Source organism: Mastomys coucha, unplaced genomic scaffold (genome assembly GCF_008632895.1).
Source record: "Mastomys coucha isolate ucsf_1 unplaced genomic scaffold, UCSF_Mcou_1 pScaffold17, whole genome shotgun sequence".
NCBI lineage: Eukaryota > Metazoa > Chordata > Mammalia > Rodentia > Muridae > Mastomys > Mastomys coucha.
In genome coordinates, this window is record NW_022196899.1 from 25,542,106 (window position 1) to 25,555,991 (window position 13,886).

General features: G+C 41.4%; 1 protein-coding gene across 3 annotated transcripts in view; it reads left to right on the top strand.

The window, feature by feature from the left end:
* Window positions 1–13,886, top strand: part of Kcnmb2 (potassium calcium-activated channel subfamily M regulatory beta subunit 2) — a 315,499-nt gene that overhangs the window by 53,570 nt on the left and 248,043 nt on the right. Inside the window, exon 1 of one of the 3 annotated variants that reach the window (XM_031376554.1) lies at window positions 2,030–2,236. The exons of the other annotated variants lie outside the window; for them this stretch is intronic. Within the exon in view, the coding sequence (XP_031232414.1) occupies window positions 2,217–2,236 (20 nt within the window). The 5' untranslated portion in view covers window positions 2,030–2,216. Of the gene's footprint in view, window positions 1–2,029; window positions 2,237–13,886 lie in introns of those variants that run through there. 3 annotated transcript variants of the gene reach the window in all.

A 13,886-nucleotide genomic window follows, 5' to 3' on the forward strand; every position in this document is an offset into this window, starting at 1 on the left:
ATAAGATTATACAGAAATGGTCCTGGTTAGACATTATCTTTATTGCAAAAAAAAAAAAAATGTGTGAACATAAAGAAACTAGCTAACTTTCCTGAGATTCCTCAATAGTACAATTGAAGAAGGAAATAGGCAATGTATGTTAGTTTTCTACACACAAAAGAGAACTCAGTGACATATGTCTTCTTTCAAAAGAAATCAGCTTCCTTCATGTGTCCAGCTGATTATAGCCAAAAGGGAAAACTGTTTTGAACTATGGAAAATGAGTGTGTTAGGATACTAAGTGACTAAGTCAAAAGACACATTTCCTTGAAAAGTAAATGGGTAACTCAGAGTTAATGCCCCACATTGAATGTCTTTTGGAAAGTTCAGAACACTATTAAATTGCTATTAAGCTTATGGAATAACTGGCTGTTTGAAATGTGATCTGCTTGTTACCTGCATTTCATAAAGAAACGCAAGCAATTGTATTAGGCTACACTAATCATGAGCCAAATTTTATTTTCTTGTCTAAACCAGAATTTAATTATACAGATATGAAGAGGGAACTTAATAACACTGACTTCCAATCTCTTCTTGGCTGGGAATTTACCAAAAACATTATCTAATTCAGCAGGAGGAGATTATATTCTGTGGTTAGAATATTCAGTTAAAAATTTAATCTCTTTGTTTCCAATATAACTAAATTAGTAAGTGTTTAACCAATGATGGGTTTCTTTTGGTCAGTCTTTAAGAGGATGGAATTTGGAAACAGAAGGTCTTCTCGCCACAGCTACTTACTTCCTATGTCTCCAATCCTGATAGCTGCTGAAGCTTTCTGAGGCTCAGACCCTCAAGGTGTGGGGGTGTTGTCTGCTATACTTCTCACAGGATGATTCTTTTGAAGGATAAATGAACCATGTTTGTGACAGCACTCAGAAATCAGAAACAGAAGAGGGGATGGCTAGAGTTCATGACTCCTTCGTTGCATGGCAGATACTCAACAGAGGTTGTGGTGTTCTCGTGACACAATAGTTGGGTGAAACTGAGTTCTGAGAGGTCCCAATTAAGCTGTCTTCCCTGTCTAGAAAAGCTAGGTTGAAATGAGTTATCCAGCCAGAAATGATGCTGTTTTACAAATGGATTGTCTTGCCCAACTTCTCTAAGAGGACAAAGAGCATCTAGAGATAACCCAAGTCACTGACCGGGAGACCACCTTCCGTGGTGTTACATTAATCTGCCTCAAGAAGGTGATGAGGGAGATAACTCATTGGAGGTGAACATAGCCATTATTTCTCAATGATTGGCAGTGTCTTGTGACCCCCCGAGGCATCCACTGCTTGGCATGAAATTTCTCAGCAAGTATGAGAACCTGGCTAGAGGCAGGAGGATTGGAAGAGTTTCCCATCTGCAGACTAGGGCAGATAGGTGAGGCTCACTTAGTAACAATTCAAAATACTTTGCCCTGGGCAGTGTTTATTCTGCACTTGAAAGATACTTTTCCTAGTTTCTGCACCCTTATCCTCCCTCCCACCCCAAGAACCAACATGTATGAAAGAACACCCCAATGTCTTCTACTGCATGAATAACAAGTAAGCACACACACACCACCTCCCATCCAAACTTATTCTCTTGACAATAAGGCAAGTTAATTGTTATACTTGCTCTTTCTCATTGGCACAGATCTCAATACCCCCCTTCCACTTCCTGCAAATGCAACAGAAACTGAGGCACCGCCAGGTATAGATACATACTTGGCCCACCTGTCTACAGTGCTTTCGTTCCTAATGGAGTATCTGTCTGCCAGTGTTTTCAGCTTTAGCAGCTGGGCTCCTCTTGACAGATTGAAAGAGGGGTCCTCAGGGGGAAAGCATTACCATCTGATTAAGGCTCTCAAGCAAATTAAAACTCTCTGGACAGGATCATCTTTCCCTTCTCTTAGATCTGAGTGAACAGAAAGGAGATCATCTCTCTGGGCAATTATCAACTCTGAAAGTGCTTGTGGTTTGAGACTCCAGCAGAACTTATTGCAAATGGTATCATCATAATGTACTTGAACAAACTCAAATTTCAGTGGCTCTTCTGTTCCACGTGATCTAATCTGACATTTGCGAAGATCTGTTTCCTCCCCTCAGGTCATTTCTTCTTTGTTTGCTCACAGCCAATCTGCCTTATTTAAGTCCAAGCCTTGTATTAGCCAGCCCTTTCCGTAGACTAGACAACTTCTAATTGTCCATATCATGGCCACCATGCACCAAAGGTAGGACCACTGTTTTCTGTTGTTGTTTTTTTTCTTGTAGAGACTTGAATTCTTGTAGGAGAAGGTTGTGGGGTTGGGAAGAAGACAGAATAGGAGGCCGGAAACAGACCCCAGCCTCTCACCAGGGTCTCTGAATAAATGGAGGCTGCGTTAATTCCTACAACACTTCATCCAGGGTCAGTCAGCTGCTTTTCCCTCATAGACGTAGATGGTCTGGCCTGGATCTGATCCAGAGAGTTGGGGAGTCAATAAGAGCTGCCTGAGTAGCTTTGCTTCTTTATTATTAAAGCAATATAATGTTAGTTTTCTAGGGCACTGTCGTTTTCCTTAAAGCTAGTATAAACTGCTTTATTAGAGATTATAGCACTACTGGGACAGAAGGCAAGAGCAATTATTTATATGATAATATGAGCTGATAATTTAGGCATAATTCATTCACATAAATGTTCTAACATTGCCACATAAGTTTATTAGAGTGCGTGGCAGAGTATGAGTTCTACCCAGACATCAAAGCCTTTTATAAAACAATCTGTAATTGACTTTTAATTTTTTTTCCTGTAAGGCAGAGTGGTACAGGAACACAATGAGATTTCAGAGTGAGGAGCTTGTCATCCTTCGCCTTCTTGTGCTTTGTCTGCCCTGTTTCCTGCTTTCTGCTCCATCCACACAAGCTCAGATGACTGGAGCAGTCATCTTCATGGAGAAGGGCATTTTTGTGAAGGCACTTCAAGTACAGGGTGGGAGAGTTGATGAAGAGGGCAAAAGGGTCCACGCAGGTCCTTGCCCTGACTTTTTCTTACTCTAAATGCAAGATAGAAATAATTCCTGCTGTAAACACCAGGCAAGATCAAATTAGAAAAGATTTTTGTGATATGCCATTATCAAGGCAAGAAAAAAAAATAAAAGCACAAAACAGTAATTATAATCATGGATCACACGTGCCAGAGAGGCTAGGGGCTTACACTTCACCTCCTGATGGCTATGGGTATTTAAAAAGTCGGTTTTTAAAGGCAATCTCTCATCATTTGTCAGAAGAAAGGAAGGGGTTTGGGAAAGAAGACTTTCTAGAAGCAAGGTAACAGAGATGAAATAATCTCTGGCAATAAAAGAAATACACTGGTACATGTGAAAATAAGAAGTCCATGAAGAATCCACTCTGTTTTCAGAGAGATAAATGGGTAAGAATAGGGAGAAGAGACAATGAGAATCATGAATTCTCCAGGGTTCCTCCAGACATGTGTCTTTTTCATTGTTTTTCTTAATAATCTTAATAGTAACATGTATCCATGTGTTCTCCGAGTTGTGCCTACTAGATATACAATTGCTAACACACTATTGAATTATTTTTATCTTACTTAAGTACATAGTATATCATCCTTCTTATGTTTCCAGTAAAATATATCAATCTCTTATGATTTATTGCCAAACTTTGAAATGATTCGCTTATATCTTTTTCAGTACAATATATTTTTATGTCTTAAATTCTACTTCACTTGGATTTTATTTTGGGTCTTTCAAGAGAAAGCAGTCTTTATTTTCTCCAAACAGGTATCTTTCAATGCTTCCTTCTTCTTTGGCTGATCTGAAATGTCACATCAGTTGTGCAAGAGAGCAGCATAGTAGAGGGCATCATCCTACCCTATGCAACAGGGTAGCTTAGCAGAGGGTATTGCCCTATCCTGTCTGCCCCTTGGTCTGTGTTTATCTCTCGGTTATATAATTTGTATGGTAAATTTAATTAGTAGGCTCTATGTTCCAAGAAAACTCCTTCCTATATTCCTATATTAATCTGTTTTTAAGCAGACTATGGCAGAAGCATTGGAGGGAGAAGGGCAGAAGAAAGACTCTTGAAATTTAAGGATCTTTCTTATGAAAGACCAGCATTTGGAGGGTTAGCTCTCTTTCTCCAGGAATCTGTCTTGGAGGTGTCCAGAGTATTCTGTCTGGCTTTACACTGACTCAGGCAATAGTCATTTGCTGTGTGCATTATCAAGTTCCAGGCCAGTGGATGTAAACTTGACCTGGTTGATCTCTGCCTTGAGCAGTCTGGCAGGCAAGGAAAGATTCCCCATAGAGAAAAACTCTCATTCCAGCTATTAATAATAATAAAGATAAGGCTTAAGCTTCTGCCATCATTATTAAACACAACATAGAAGAGTCTTAGCACTTAACACAAGCTGGACAATGTGCAAGAGCCTTGGACAGGAAAATGATGAGGAGTAACTAGAACTGTGCCCTGGGAGTATATCGACAGCTTCAGCAGCCATATCTTCATTTACCACTTAGTTTTCTTAGATACACATATTCCTTTAAAGAAGCAAGGTGGTCTCTGTAGAAAGTAATCCCCATGAGGATAATACCATTGGCAAAATGAATCCTGTCTAGTATGCATATACACAACCATATATAAGGGATGGATGGATATTAGAAGATGAATGGATAAATAGATGGATGGATGGAGGAAAGAAATATAGTGGTAGATAGATGATAGATAAATAGATGATAGATAGATAGATAGATAAATGATAGATCTGTCACATATATGTACACACCTTATGATGTACACACAAACATATGTGTGTGTTGGTATTATCCGAATGAGTGTGTATATATATGTATATATGTATATATATATATATAGGTATACATATATACACACTCATTCTTCACACCCACACTAGGTACAACTGTTAGTGCTTTTGCTCCATACCCAGCACACTGAGGCTAAGCTCCCCATTCCACACAACTTTACAGAACCTCTGGTAATAAGAGCAGGTCCCTGAGTCCCAGGAGCCTCATGAGTAAAACATGAAGAGCCACTTGGAAGCTTCTTGTAATTTATGAGATAGTAGATGTGAGGCCTGTAGCAAGGGACCTGAACATGCTCATCAGCTGATAGATATTCAGCTCACACAACTATTAAGTGGCCTTATGGCTCCTAGAGGAATTTAGCAAATTCCCTCAGGCACATATCAGAACTAAATATTTCTCTCTGTCTGTCTGTCTGTCTGTCTGTCTGTCTGTCTGTCTGTCTCTCTCTCTCTCTCTCTCTCTCTTTCTCTCTCTCTTTTTCTCTCTTTCTCTCTCTTCTCCTCTGTCTCTCTTTCTCTCTCTCTATTGTGTGTTTGTGTGTGGGTGTGTATTGAGTTTTTTGTTTGTCTTGTTGTTGTTGTTGTTGTTGTTTTTGAGACATGCTCTTTCATTGGCCTGGAACTCTTTCAAAAACAAAAAGAAAAACTAATAAACAAAAACCAAAGCCAAAAGTCTGAAGGATGCAAAACCAGGTACTCATGCTTGCAAGGCAATCACTTTCTGAATCATCACCATACCAGCCATCGGGCTTTTTCCTGAAAGCCATCTTATAGAATCTTAGAAAGACTCTAAGCAAGAAGAAGGTAAGCTTATCAAAATAAGATCTCCATTGAAAACATTAATGTGGTGAAATGTGAAGATGCCTCACTCCAGCATCCCAGTAGCTCTCCTTCTACTTTCCAGCCCCAAGCAGCTGAATGTCTCATTTATGGATCCCAAGATTCCTACTCAGGGTCTGGGAAGTCTTCAGATTTTACTAATAAGTGTGAGTCTGCATGTTCCCACAACCAATATAGCAGTTTATATCAATTGAATGAATGCTGTCTCCACACACACCTGGACATCTCTGTGGACAGCCCTGGTGTCCCAAACATGGCAGGCTAACAATATGGGCATACACCATAGCCAACCCTTAGCCCAGGTCTGGGCAGAATCCCTTCATAGCTGAGAAGAGATGCCAGAAAGCCATAGGGAAGGCCTTACCATGCCAGGGGTTCTCTAACCTATGTCTAGGCCAGCCATTCACATGCCAAGGCTTCTATAACCCATGGCAAAGCTTCTATAACCCATGGCTAAGCCAGCCATTCACACATCCATACTAATTGACTGGCTGAAGTGACATGACAAGACCTCATCACCCCTATCCTGCCAATCCCTGAACGAAGTCATAGCAGTTCAAATGGCTCATTTTGGGACTGTTGTCTATACTCCACAACCTCACCCACACCCACAGTCTCCTCTGTGCCCACAGCCTTATATTAACCTGCATAGCAGTGAGGTCTATTTCCTATCTATACCCTCAGCACTCCAGGGCAGCTGCTATGAGACTCAAGTGTCATCCCTGAGGCCCAGGAGGTCAAGCAGAGACTCCATCTGGCCACTGTCACTCATCCTCCTCATCCCTGCCTTCTTTTCCTCTCCCATTCCATGCCGGAGGTCACCGTGACAAATGGTCAGTAAAGAAAGAAGGGAAAGTGAATATTTTCTAGAAGAATCCATGAAAGAAACCTGTCTGCAGTTCTCCTTTCACTCCTTTTCAAAAACAGAGTATTTTACTCATTGTCAAGCCTCAGGTGGACACTGATGTTAGGAAGGAGATGAACTTGTCAAAATTTTTAACTTAAGCTTTAAACCAGACAGTGTTTTCATCAATGTCAATGTCTATACCTTTTATAACATAACAGTTAAAATAGCATTAAATTTTCTCTAAACAGCTAAGAGAAATTATCATCCATTATGGGCAAATAGTAGCATTCACTGAGGCCTTTCTGTGTGCCAGTCATTTCAGAAGCTGTATACACAGAGTAGGTGAGAAATGTACCCAGAGCCACACAGCTTCTAGTTAGTAAGCATGCTTACCCAGAAAGTCTGACTCCAACATTCCCAACCAGCTTACTTTCATACAATACTCTGATCACTTTTGAAAGCAGAGTTATACTAAGCATGGTGGTACATGTTTTTCAGTCCATCAGATCTACACAGTAGGTTCTACACCAGCTGGGGCTGTCAGGTCTACACACCAGTGGGCTTCACACTGGTCAGTACTATTAAATATTTGTAAATAGAATCAGGACCATAATGCAGTGGAAACATTGAACAGGCCTGGAGTATCTTTTAACTTCCCAACAAGGAGATTTCTCTAGTCCCTGTTTGAACAGAAAGAAGGTGAGTCTACTAATTTTATTTCAAAGTACTCTGTGATGTTGCATGAGTCTTGAGCCACTAAACCACAAAGCATGGAATACTAGTGACTGGCAACAAGTTGCTTCTGAATTTTACCTGGGATTTTGATGGGTTTATTTTTGGGGAATGGAAGGGTATATTTTAGTTTGTTTGGTTTTTTTTTTAATGACATATGCTACCATAGATTAATTCATATACCAAAGTCACATTCTGGTGAGTTTTCCAGTCAGTATGTCCCTTCCTACTCAGTCCTTCTTGGCCAGAAGGACTGGAAGGAAATCTGGAACCCATCCAGTAGGGTCAGTACCTGCACCTGCTCTGCTTGCTGCCTGGCTCCATGTCTGATAGCAGGACTGATGAAATCTCTTGGCCAGATCCAGGGGTGAGAGGCAGCTGGGTAACCTGTCCCCAGGCTCTGGCAAGCCCTTCTGGACTGTCAGCGATTATCCTACTTCCTGTGCATGGTTGCTGCTCTTTAAATGCAGGGTTAAGCCTCCATTGGGCTGTGCTGCTCTTTAAATGGAGGGTCAAGCCTCCATTGGGCCGTCCAGTGAAGTTGTGCCCTCTGGTGCCTTCTGTTTGGGCCAGTCTGCAGGTTGAAAAGACGAAAACCTGCTTTCCTCTGCCCTGCTGGCTTCCCATGGCAATTCTGTCTTTATAAACACTTTGTAGTTGGAGGTTCTACATAAAACTGGAGAAAAGGGATTTTGCCACCTATTTTCTGCTAAAAATTAATAGATTTACAGATTCCTGGATTCTGTTTCACTCCTATACACATTTTTTAAAAATTCAATTTTGTATCTTTCCAGACAAAGTTAAAAGAATATCTGCCCCCATAAACTGTTGTCAGAAGCAGACAGTTTTCCATGGACTTTGCTTTGATTTTAGTGGCCACACTTATAGAGTACTTGAGTTGTCTTAAAGTCACATCAGCAGCTATGTATGATGTTTCTGCTACAGGATATGTAATCTCCCATTCTATTCCCTCTCATACAAAAGGCTTCAGAAGATGCAGAGTGACTACATTGTTTCAGACTGTGAGAAAGCCAAATCCTACATGGACACACATGCCATACCACAGAGCCTCTGCTTCACCAGAAGAAGGGCTCCATCTGCTTCATGAAGCAGAGGCTCACCCAGGACAAAGACACCATTTAATATGTATGCTCATTTTCAATTCTCTTAAGAGTCATGCTTCTGTGAAATGCATCAGAGTTAGGGGAATTTGACCCAAGTAGCAGGAAAGGCACAGCTGGGCTTGTAGTTCTCATATGAGGTCAGCACTAGCTATGCAAGTCTCTCTGATGGGCTACAAACTGCTTCCATTTAGTGAGACAGACTCCACCAAATTATAAGACTTTATGTTTTAATAAATTTGTTGTCTTTGTCAAGATGTTTTGTTCCATTTAAATTATTCTTGGGGTATAGAAGCTGGGCCATTTACAGGAGCAGCAGGGCAGGGAGATGGTTTTGTGAAGTGCAGGTTTGTACTGAATTCCCATCTCTGTACAAAAGGCTAGGAAGCAGCTGTGCTTCTCAGTTTACTCCCTGGGGTTTGTGAAGCCTGCCAACTATCTTTTCTTTTTGTGTGTGACAACTTTGCTGTAACATAGCCTCGAAAAAACACCATTTATAGATTCTAAATGTTTTCGCCTTCCGAGGAATGGGGCTCGATGAGTCCATTCTCCATGCAATTTCATTTTTAAAATGAAATGGAAGGCTGGGGCTGTAACTCACCCAAGGTTAGGGCTCTTCTCTGTGTGCACAAAGACCTGGGTTCAAACCTCAGCACCAAAATAAAACAATAAATAAATAAAATGAAATGGGCTACGTGTGGTAATTCAAATTTGTAATGCCAGCACTTAAGAGACTAAGGCAATTGGATTGTTGTGAGTTCGAAGGCTACTTAGTGAGATCTGGGCCAGCTTAGGATGCAGAATAGAAACATGTCTCAAAATGGAGGCAAAAGAGGGAGGGTATAGCAATGAGGATGAGGGAGAAGGCGTGGAGGACTAGGGAAATGGAGACTCTGCTATTGGGATGGCTGTTGTGACTAAAGTCTACCTACTAATGGTACCACAATACTCTTGAGTTTGAGATTAATTTGAATTTGAAGAACAGGGCAATTTATTACCTGGGTACTTTTCAGTTTGAGCTATTATCCATTATATTATACATATCCAACCTGCAGAGACAGAAACTCTTAAAATATTTATGTACATATTTATGGGGTGTGAAATGGAAAATGATACACCTGGGAACAAGTACCAAAAAATGAAAAAAGTACCTAATAAAATGAGCAAGCCACTGAGAAGCCATGTAGCAGCCAGCTCACCTCCTCCTACAGTGACAAGAGAAGAAAATGTTTCTTATCTACAGCTATGTGGTGCAATGTCTACACAGGAGGTGCTGCTTCAGAATGGGAGACTCAGCCTTTTATGGGCTGACTTTTCACTGCCTAAGTTACACTTCCTATACTTGACTCTAAGGACTTACTCAAACCACTGATTGAATCTCTTCCAGCCATCTAACTGAAAACCAGCTAGAAATGAGTCATTTTGCTCTATTGGGTTTGATCAATAAGAGCTCTCTCTTGCTTCTCATCTTGACTATGTATACCGTATAGTGTCGCATGCCATACTTTCTGAATTGTTCTTAACTATCCTACCACCAATGCCCCCACACTGTCTCTCTGGCTGTGTCACAGTGCAATTCTCCAACAGCCCCCCTTCTTTCCTCAGTACACCTTCTACCTTAAATTCTTAAAATAAAAACCTAATATGACTCTGTTTTTCTTTAACACTTCATGGATCATCTTTATCTATTGGATAAAGTCCAACAATTTTGGACATGCTTAACTATTTACTTTTACCTGGCTAAGACTTAGTCTTTTTTCTTTAAAAGCTTATCCACCATATTCCCTACTCATCCACATGCACTGAAATTTGTCGTTAAGATTCACAACTTCAAGGATGCCACTCTACCCAGAATGCTTGCATGGTTAGCCTATAGACAAGAGGCCACTGAGGCAAGAGTTAAGTGAAGAATATTCATTAGATAATGTAGAAGGCAACACACTATAGGGAGCCAGTCAAGGTCCTTATGTCCTTGTTGAGTTAGAAAGTCCATAGAGGGATGGAAACAGAGGACTAGCATGGTCTGCCTTAGATTTTAGGGTCACCTCTGGCTACACAGTCAGAATGTTTGTGTGAGTGGGAAGTGTGGGAACAGCCAAAGCAGAACAATCAAAAGTAAGTGACAATAACTGGAGCAAGGCATTGTCAAGGTGGCATTGGGAAGAGGCCATAGTGGGAAGCAGAGATGTCAGGAAGCAGAGATGCTGAGAGGGAAGTAGAACTGGTATTAACTTGCTAGATCCTGTAAATATTCTGAAGCTAGAGGTGACAGGGTCTGCTAATATGCTGATATGATATCCCAGCCCCGCGGGATCTTGGTTATTGTATGGTCTCGAGGAGAACCGGCCTGGAAGGAAGACTAACGGGAGGGAACAAAGGAGAGGAAGGCTAAACAAGTCTTTTAAAGCCTTGTTTAATATTGGCCAGTGGCCAGTATGTATACGTTATAGAAAAAAGAAAATGAGGATGGGGTAAAGGGGAATTCGGCTGGAACAAAGGAGGAGAGGGGAACATCTGGACGGGTGTTTGATAAGGGGGCCCGGGACATATTGCAGCCTTATCTCGGGAAGTTGTCTCTGTGAAGAGACATATTGCAGCCTTATCTCAGGAAGTTGTCTTTGTGAAGCTCGGCTCTAGGCACCTCTCAGCAGGGCAAGGTAAACATTTTCTCAGGAGGAGCCGGCTTGATTTAACACCTTCCCAGGAAGAGAAGATGCCTGCTTGACACTTTAGTGCCTGCTTGACACTCTCCCAAGGATGAAGATAGTCATAAAGCAGGGAGGAAGGTGCCTGGTTCCCAAACGTCTTGGCTCCGAGTGTCTCCGCCAGGGCTGAGGTTAGCAGCGGGTCAAGCCAGAGAGTGCTCAGAGAGCGCTTTTGGTTTCCAACAATATGATGCCAAGGGTGATGGCAGAGTCTGGGATAAAAGAAACAAAATTGTGTAGCCATGGTCTGGGTTGGAGGAGGAGGATGCTTCATGGGGCACTAGCAAATTCAAATCTGGCTTCTTCCCTGAATGTTAGATTTGAGATGCCATCTAAGAATGCTAGTAGGTATTTGTATCTTTGGGACAGGAGCTGGAGAGAGAACTTACAACTAGAGAATTCAATTTGAAAGCTGTCAACATACAGGTATTATTTATGAATATAGATAGAGAAGAGAAATGTTAACACATTATAAACCACTAAAGAGTGAAATGAATGAAGGCATGATCCTGATGGAGATTCAAATGTGAACTGTGAATAATAAAAAGGTCTGATCTCAGTACTGTTCCAGAGATTTCATTGTTTGCTGTCTTCACTTATGGAAATGTGTTGGCAGTTCTCATTTCCAAGGACACACTGCTAATAGAGTTATTTATTAGGTTAATGTAGAACAGCAAATACAATTGCCTCTTCTAATATTCAATCACTCATGCCCTCCTATTCTGTGTCTTTGTAGCAATATATTTGCAAAAAGAGAACAAAAATCAATACGCTAATCTGATGGAGTTGTCTAGTTTTGGTAAATTTTTGTGCCTGTGGATGAGTAGGGAATAAGGTGGATAAGCTATCATAGCCAACAAGTCTTATACACATGAAAAATCCCTTACATAGTGTACAATGACTTCCAGTTTCTAATGTTCTTGATCACCAACTACATCCCTTGACTTTGTGTCTCACCTCACATATCCATATGTCATCCACTTGAGCATTCATGTGCCTCATTTAAGTTTTTAGAAACTACATTTAAAGAGGTAAATGATTTGCTGTAGATTGAACCCAGGTATCTCAAATAGTCCCTCTACTTCTGTTTGTCACTTCCCTGAGGAGCTCAAGGTCATCCTCACCTAAGTTTTTATGACAGTAAACTTTAGGGTCTTTGTTCAATTTCAAAATGAAGGCTAAGAAAATAAATGGTACTCATAGAATACTATAGGCAAGGTCAGCAAGACTGTGTGTGCTTCAGAATTAAGCATGATCACTGGATCTGAGATGCCAAAGAAATGCTGCAGAAGAGAGGAGTGTCGCGGGCAATCGCGCAGGCCCTGTGAATGCGTCTGGATTTACCTCCTACACAGCCAGCTCAGCCCAGTCTCAGCCCTTGCTAGCAGTGAGCTTCTACTTGCCTGGGTAGATTTGGGGACACTAACACATCATCTTTAAGTTAAATTTCATCCCTTAACTATCTGTACTTTGTGAAAAAAGTTGGTGTACATATCCACTGAACCCATGTATCCAGACTCAGATAGGCCTTTGGGGAGGGATAGTTTATCATAAGAACTTTTTTAAAAATTTTCTATCATACATTGCATTCTAACTCCAGTTTCAACTTCCTCCACAACTCCCAGCCTCTCTCTACTTCCCCTCTTCTCTAAACCCACTCCTCTTCAGTTTTCCTACAGAAAAGAGCAGGTCTCCCAGAGTTATCAATTGAACTCAACATAACAAGTTACAATAAGACTAGGTACTAGGTACAAATCAAGGCTGGACAAGGCAACCCAGCAGGGAGAAAAGGGTCCCAAGAGCAGGCAAGAATGAGAGACAGCCACTTTCCCATCGTTAGGAGTTCCACAAGAACACTAAGCTACACAACCATAACTTATACTCAGAGGATGGAACTCTGCGGTTGTCACTTTAGTCTCTGAGCCCCAATGAGATTCTTGGGGCCATGTTCTCCTGGTGTCCTTGACCCCTCTGACTCCTACAATCCTTCTTCCCTCTCTTCTGTGGAGTTCTCAGAGCTCTGTCTAATGTTCTGCTCAGGGTTATTGAGCAAATCTTATTAATTTTATATTCGCTTGCTCTTGCCCTTTGCCTACATTGTCTAGCTCAATGATTTTCAAGCTGTGGGTCACAGCCCCTTCGGGGTTGAATGACCCTTTCACAGGGATTGCCTAACACCATTGTAAAATACAGATATTTGTATTATGCTTCATAACAGTAACAAAATTAAAGTTATGAAGTAGCAACAAAAATAATTTTATGGTTGGGAAGGTCATCACAACATAAGGAACTGTATTAAAGAGTCACAGCATTAGGAAGGTTGAGAGCACTGGTATCTGATCTATAATCCCACAAGAAATTATCCTTCTTCTTTCAAATGAGGAAACAAGTTCAAAATGAAGTGTGTGTATGTGTGTGTGTGTGTGTGTGTGCGCGCGCACGCGCGCGCACGCAAGTGTAGAGAGAGACAGAGACAGAAAGAGAAAAGGAGAGAGTCTCATATAGCAATGAGGCTGATTTCAATCTCACTATGTAGCTGAGGATGAACTTGAATATCAAGCTCCCCTCCATGTACCTCCTGAATACTGTGATTTCAGGCCTACACCATCCAGTCTGGTTTGTGTGGGGCTTCAGATGGCACTAGGGCTTTGTAAAGACATTCTACCAATGTCACTACATGTACAGCCCCTGAATCATTGTCTCATGTGAAAAACTTGACTCAGGACCACATTCTTCTCCAGCGGAACCAGCATCTCCTCTCCTTAGCCCCACCCTGTTCTCAGGACCACAGGACCACATTCTCCCCCAGCTGTG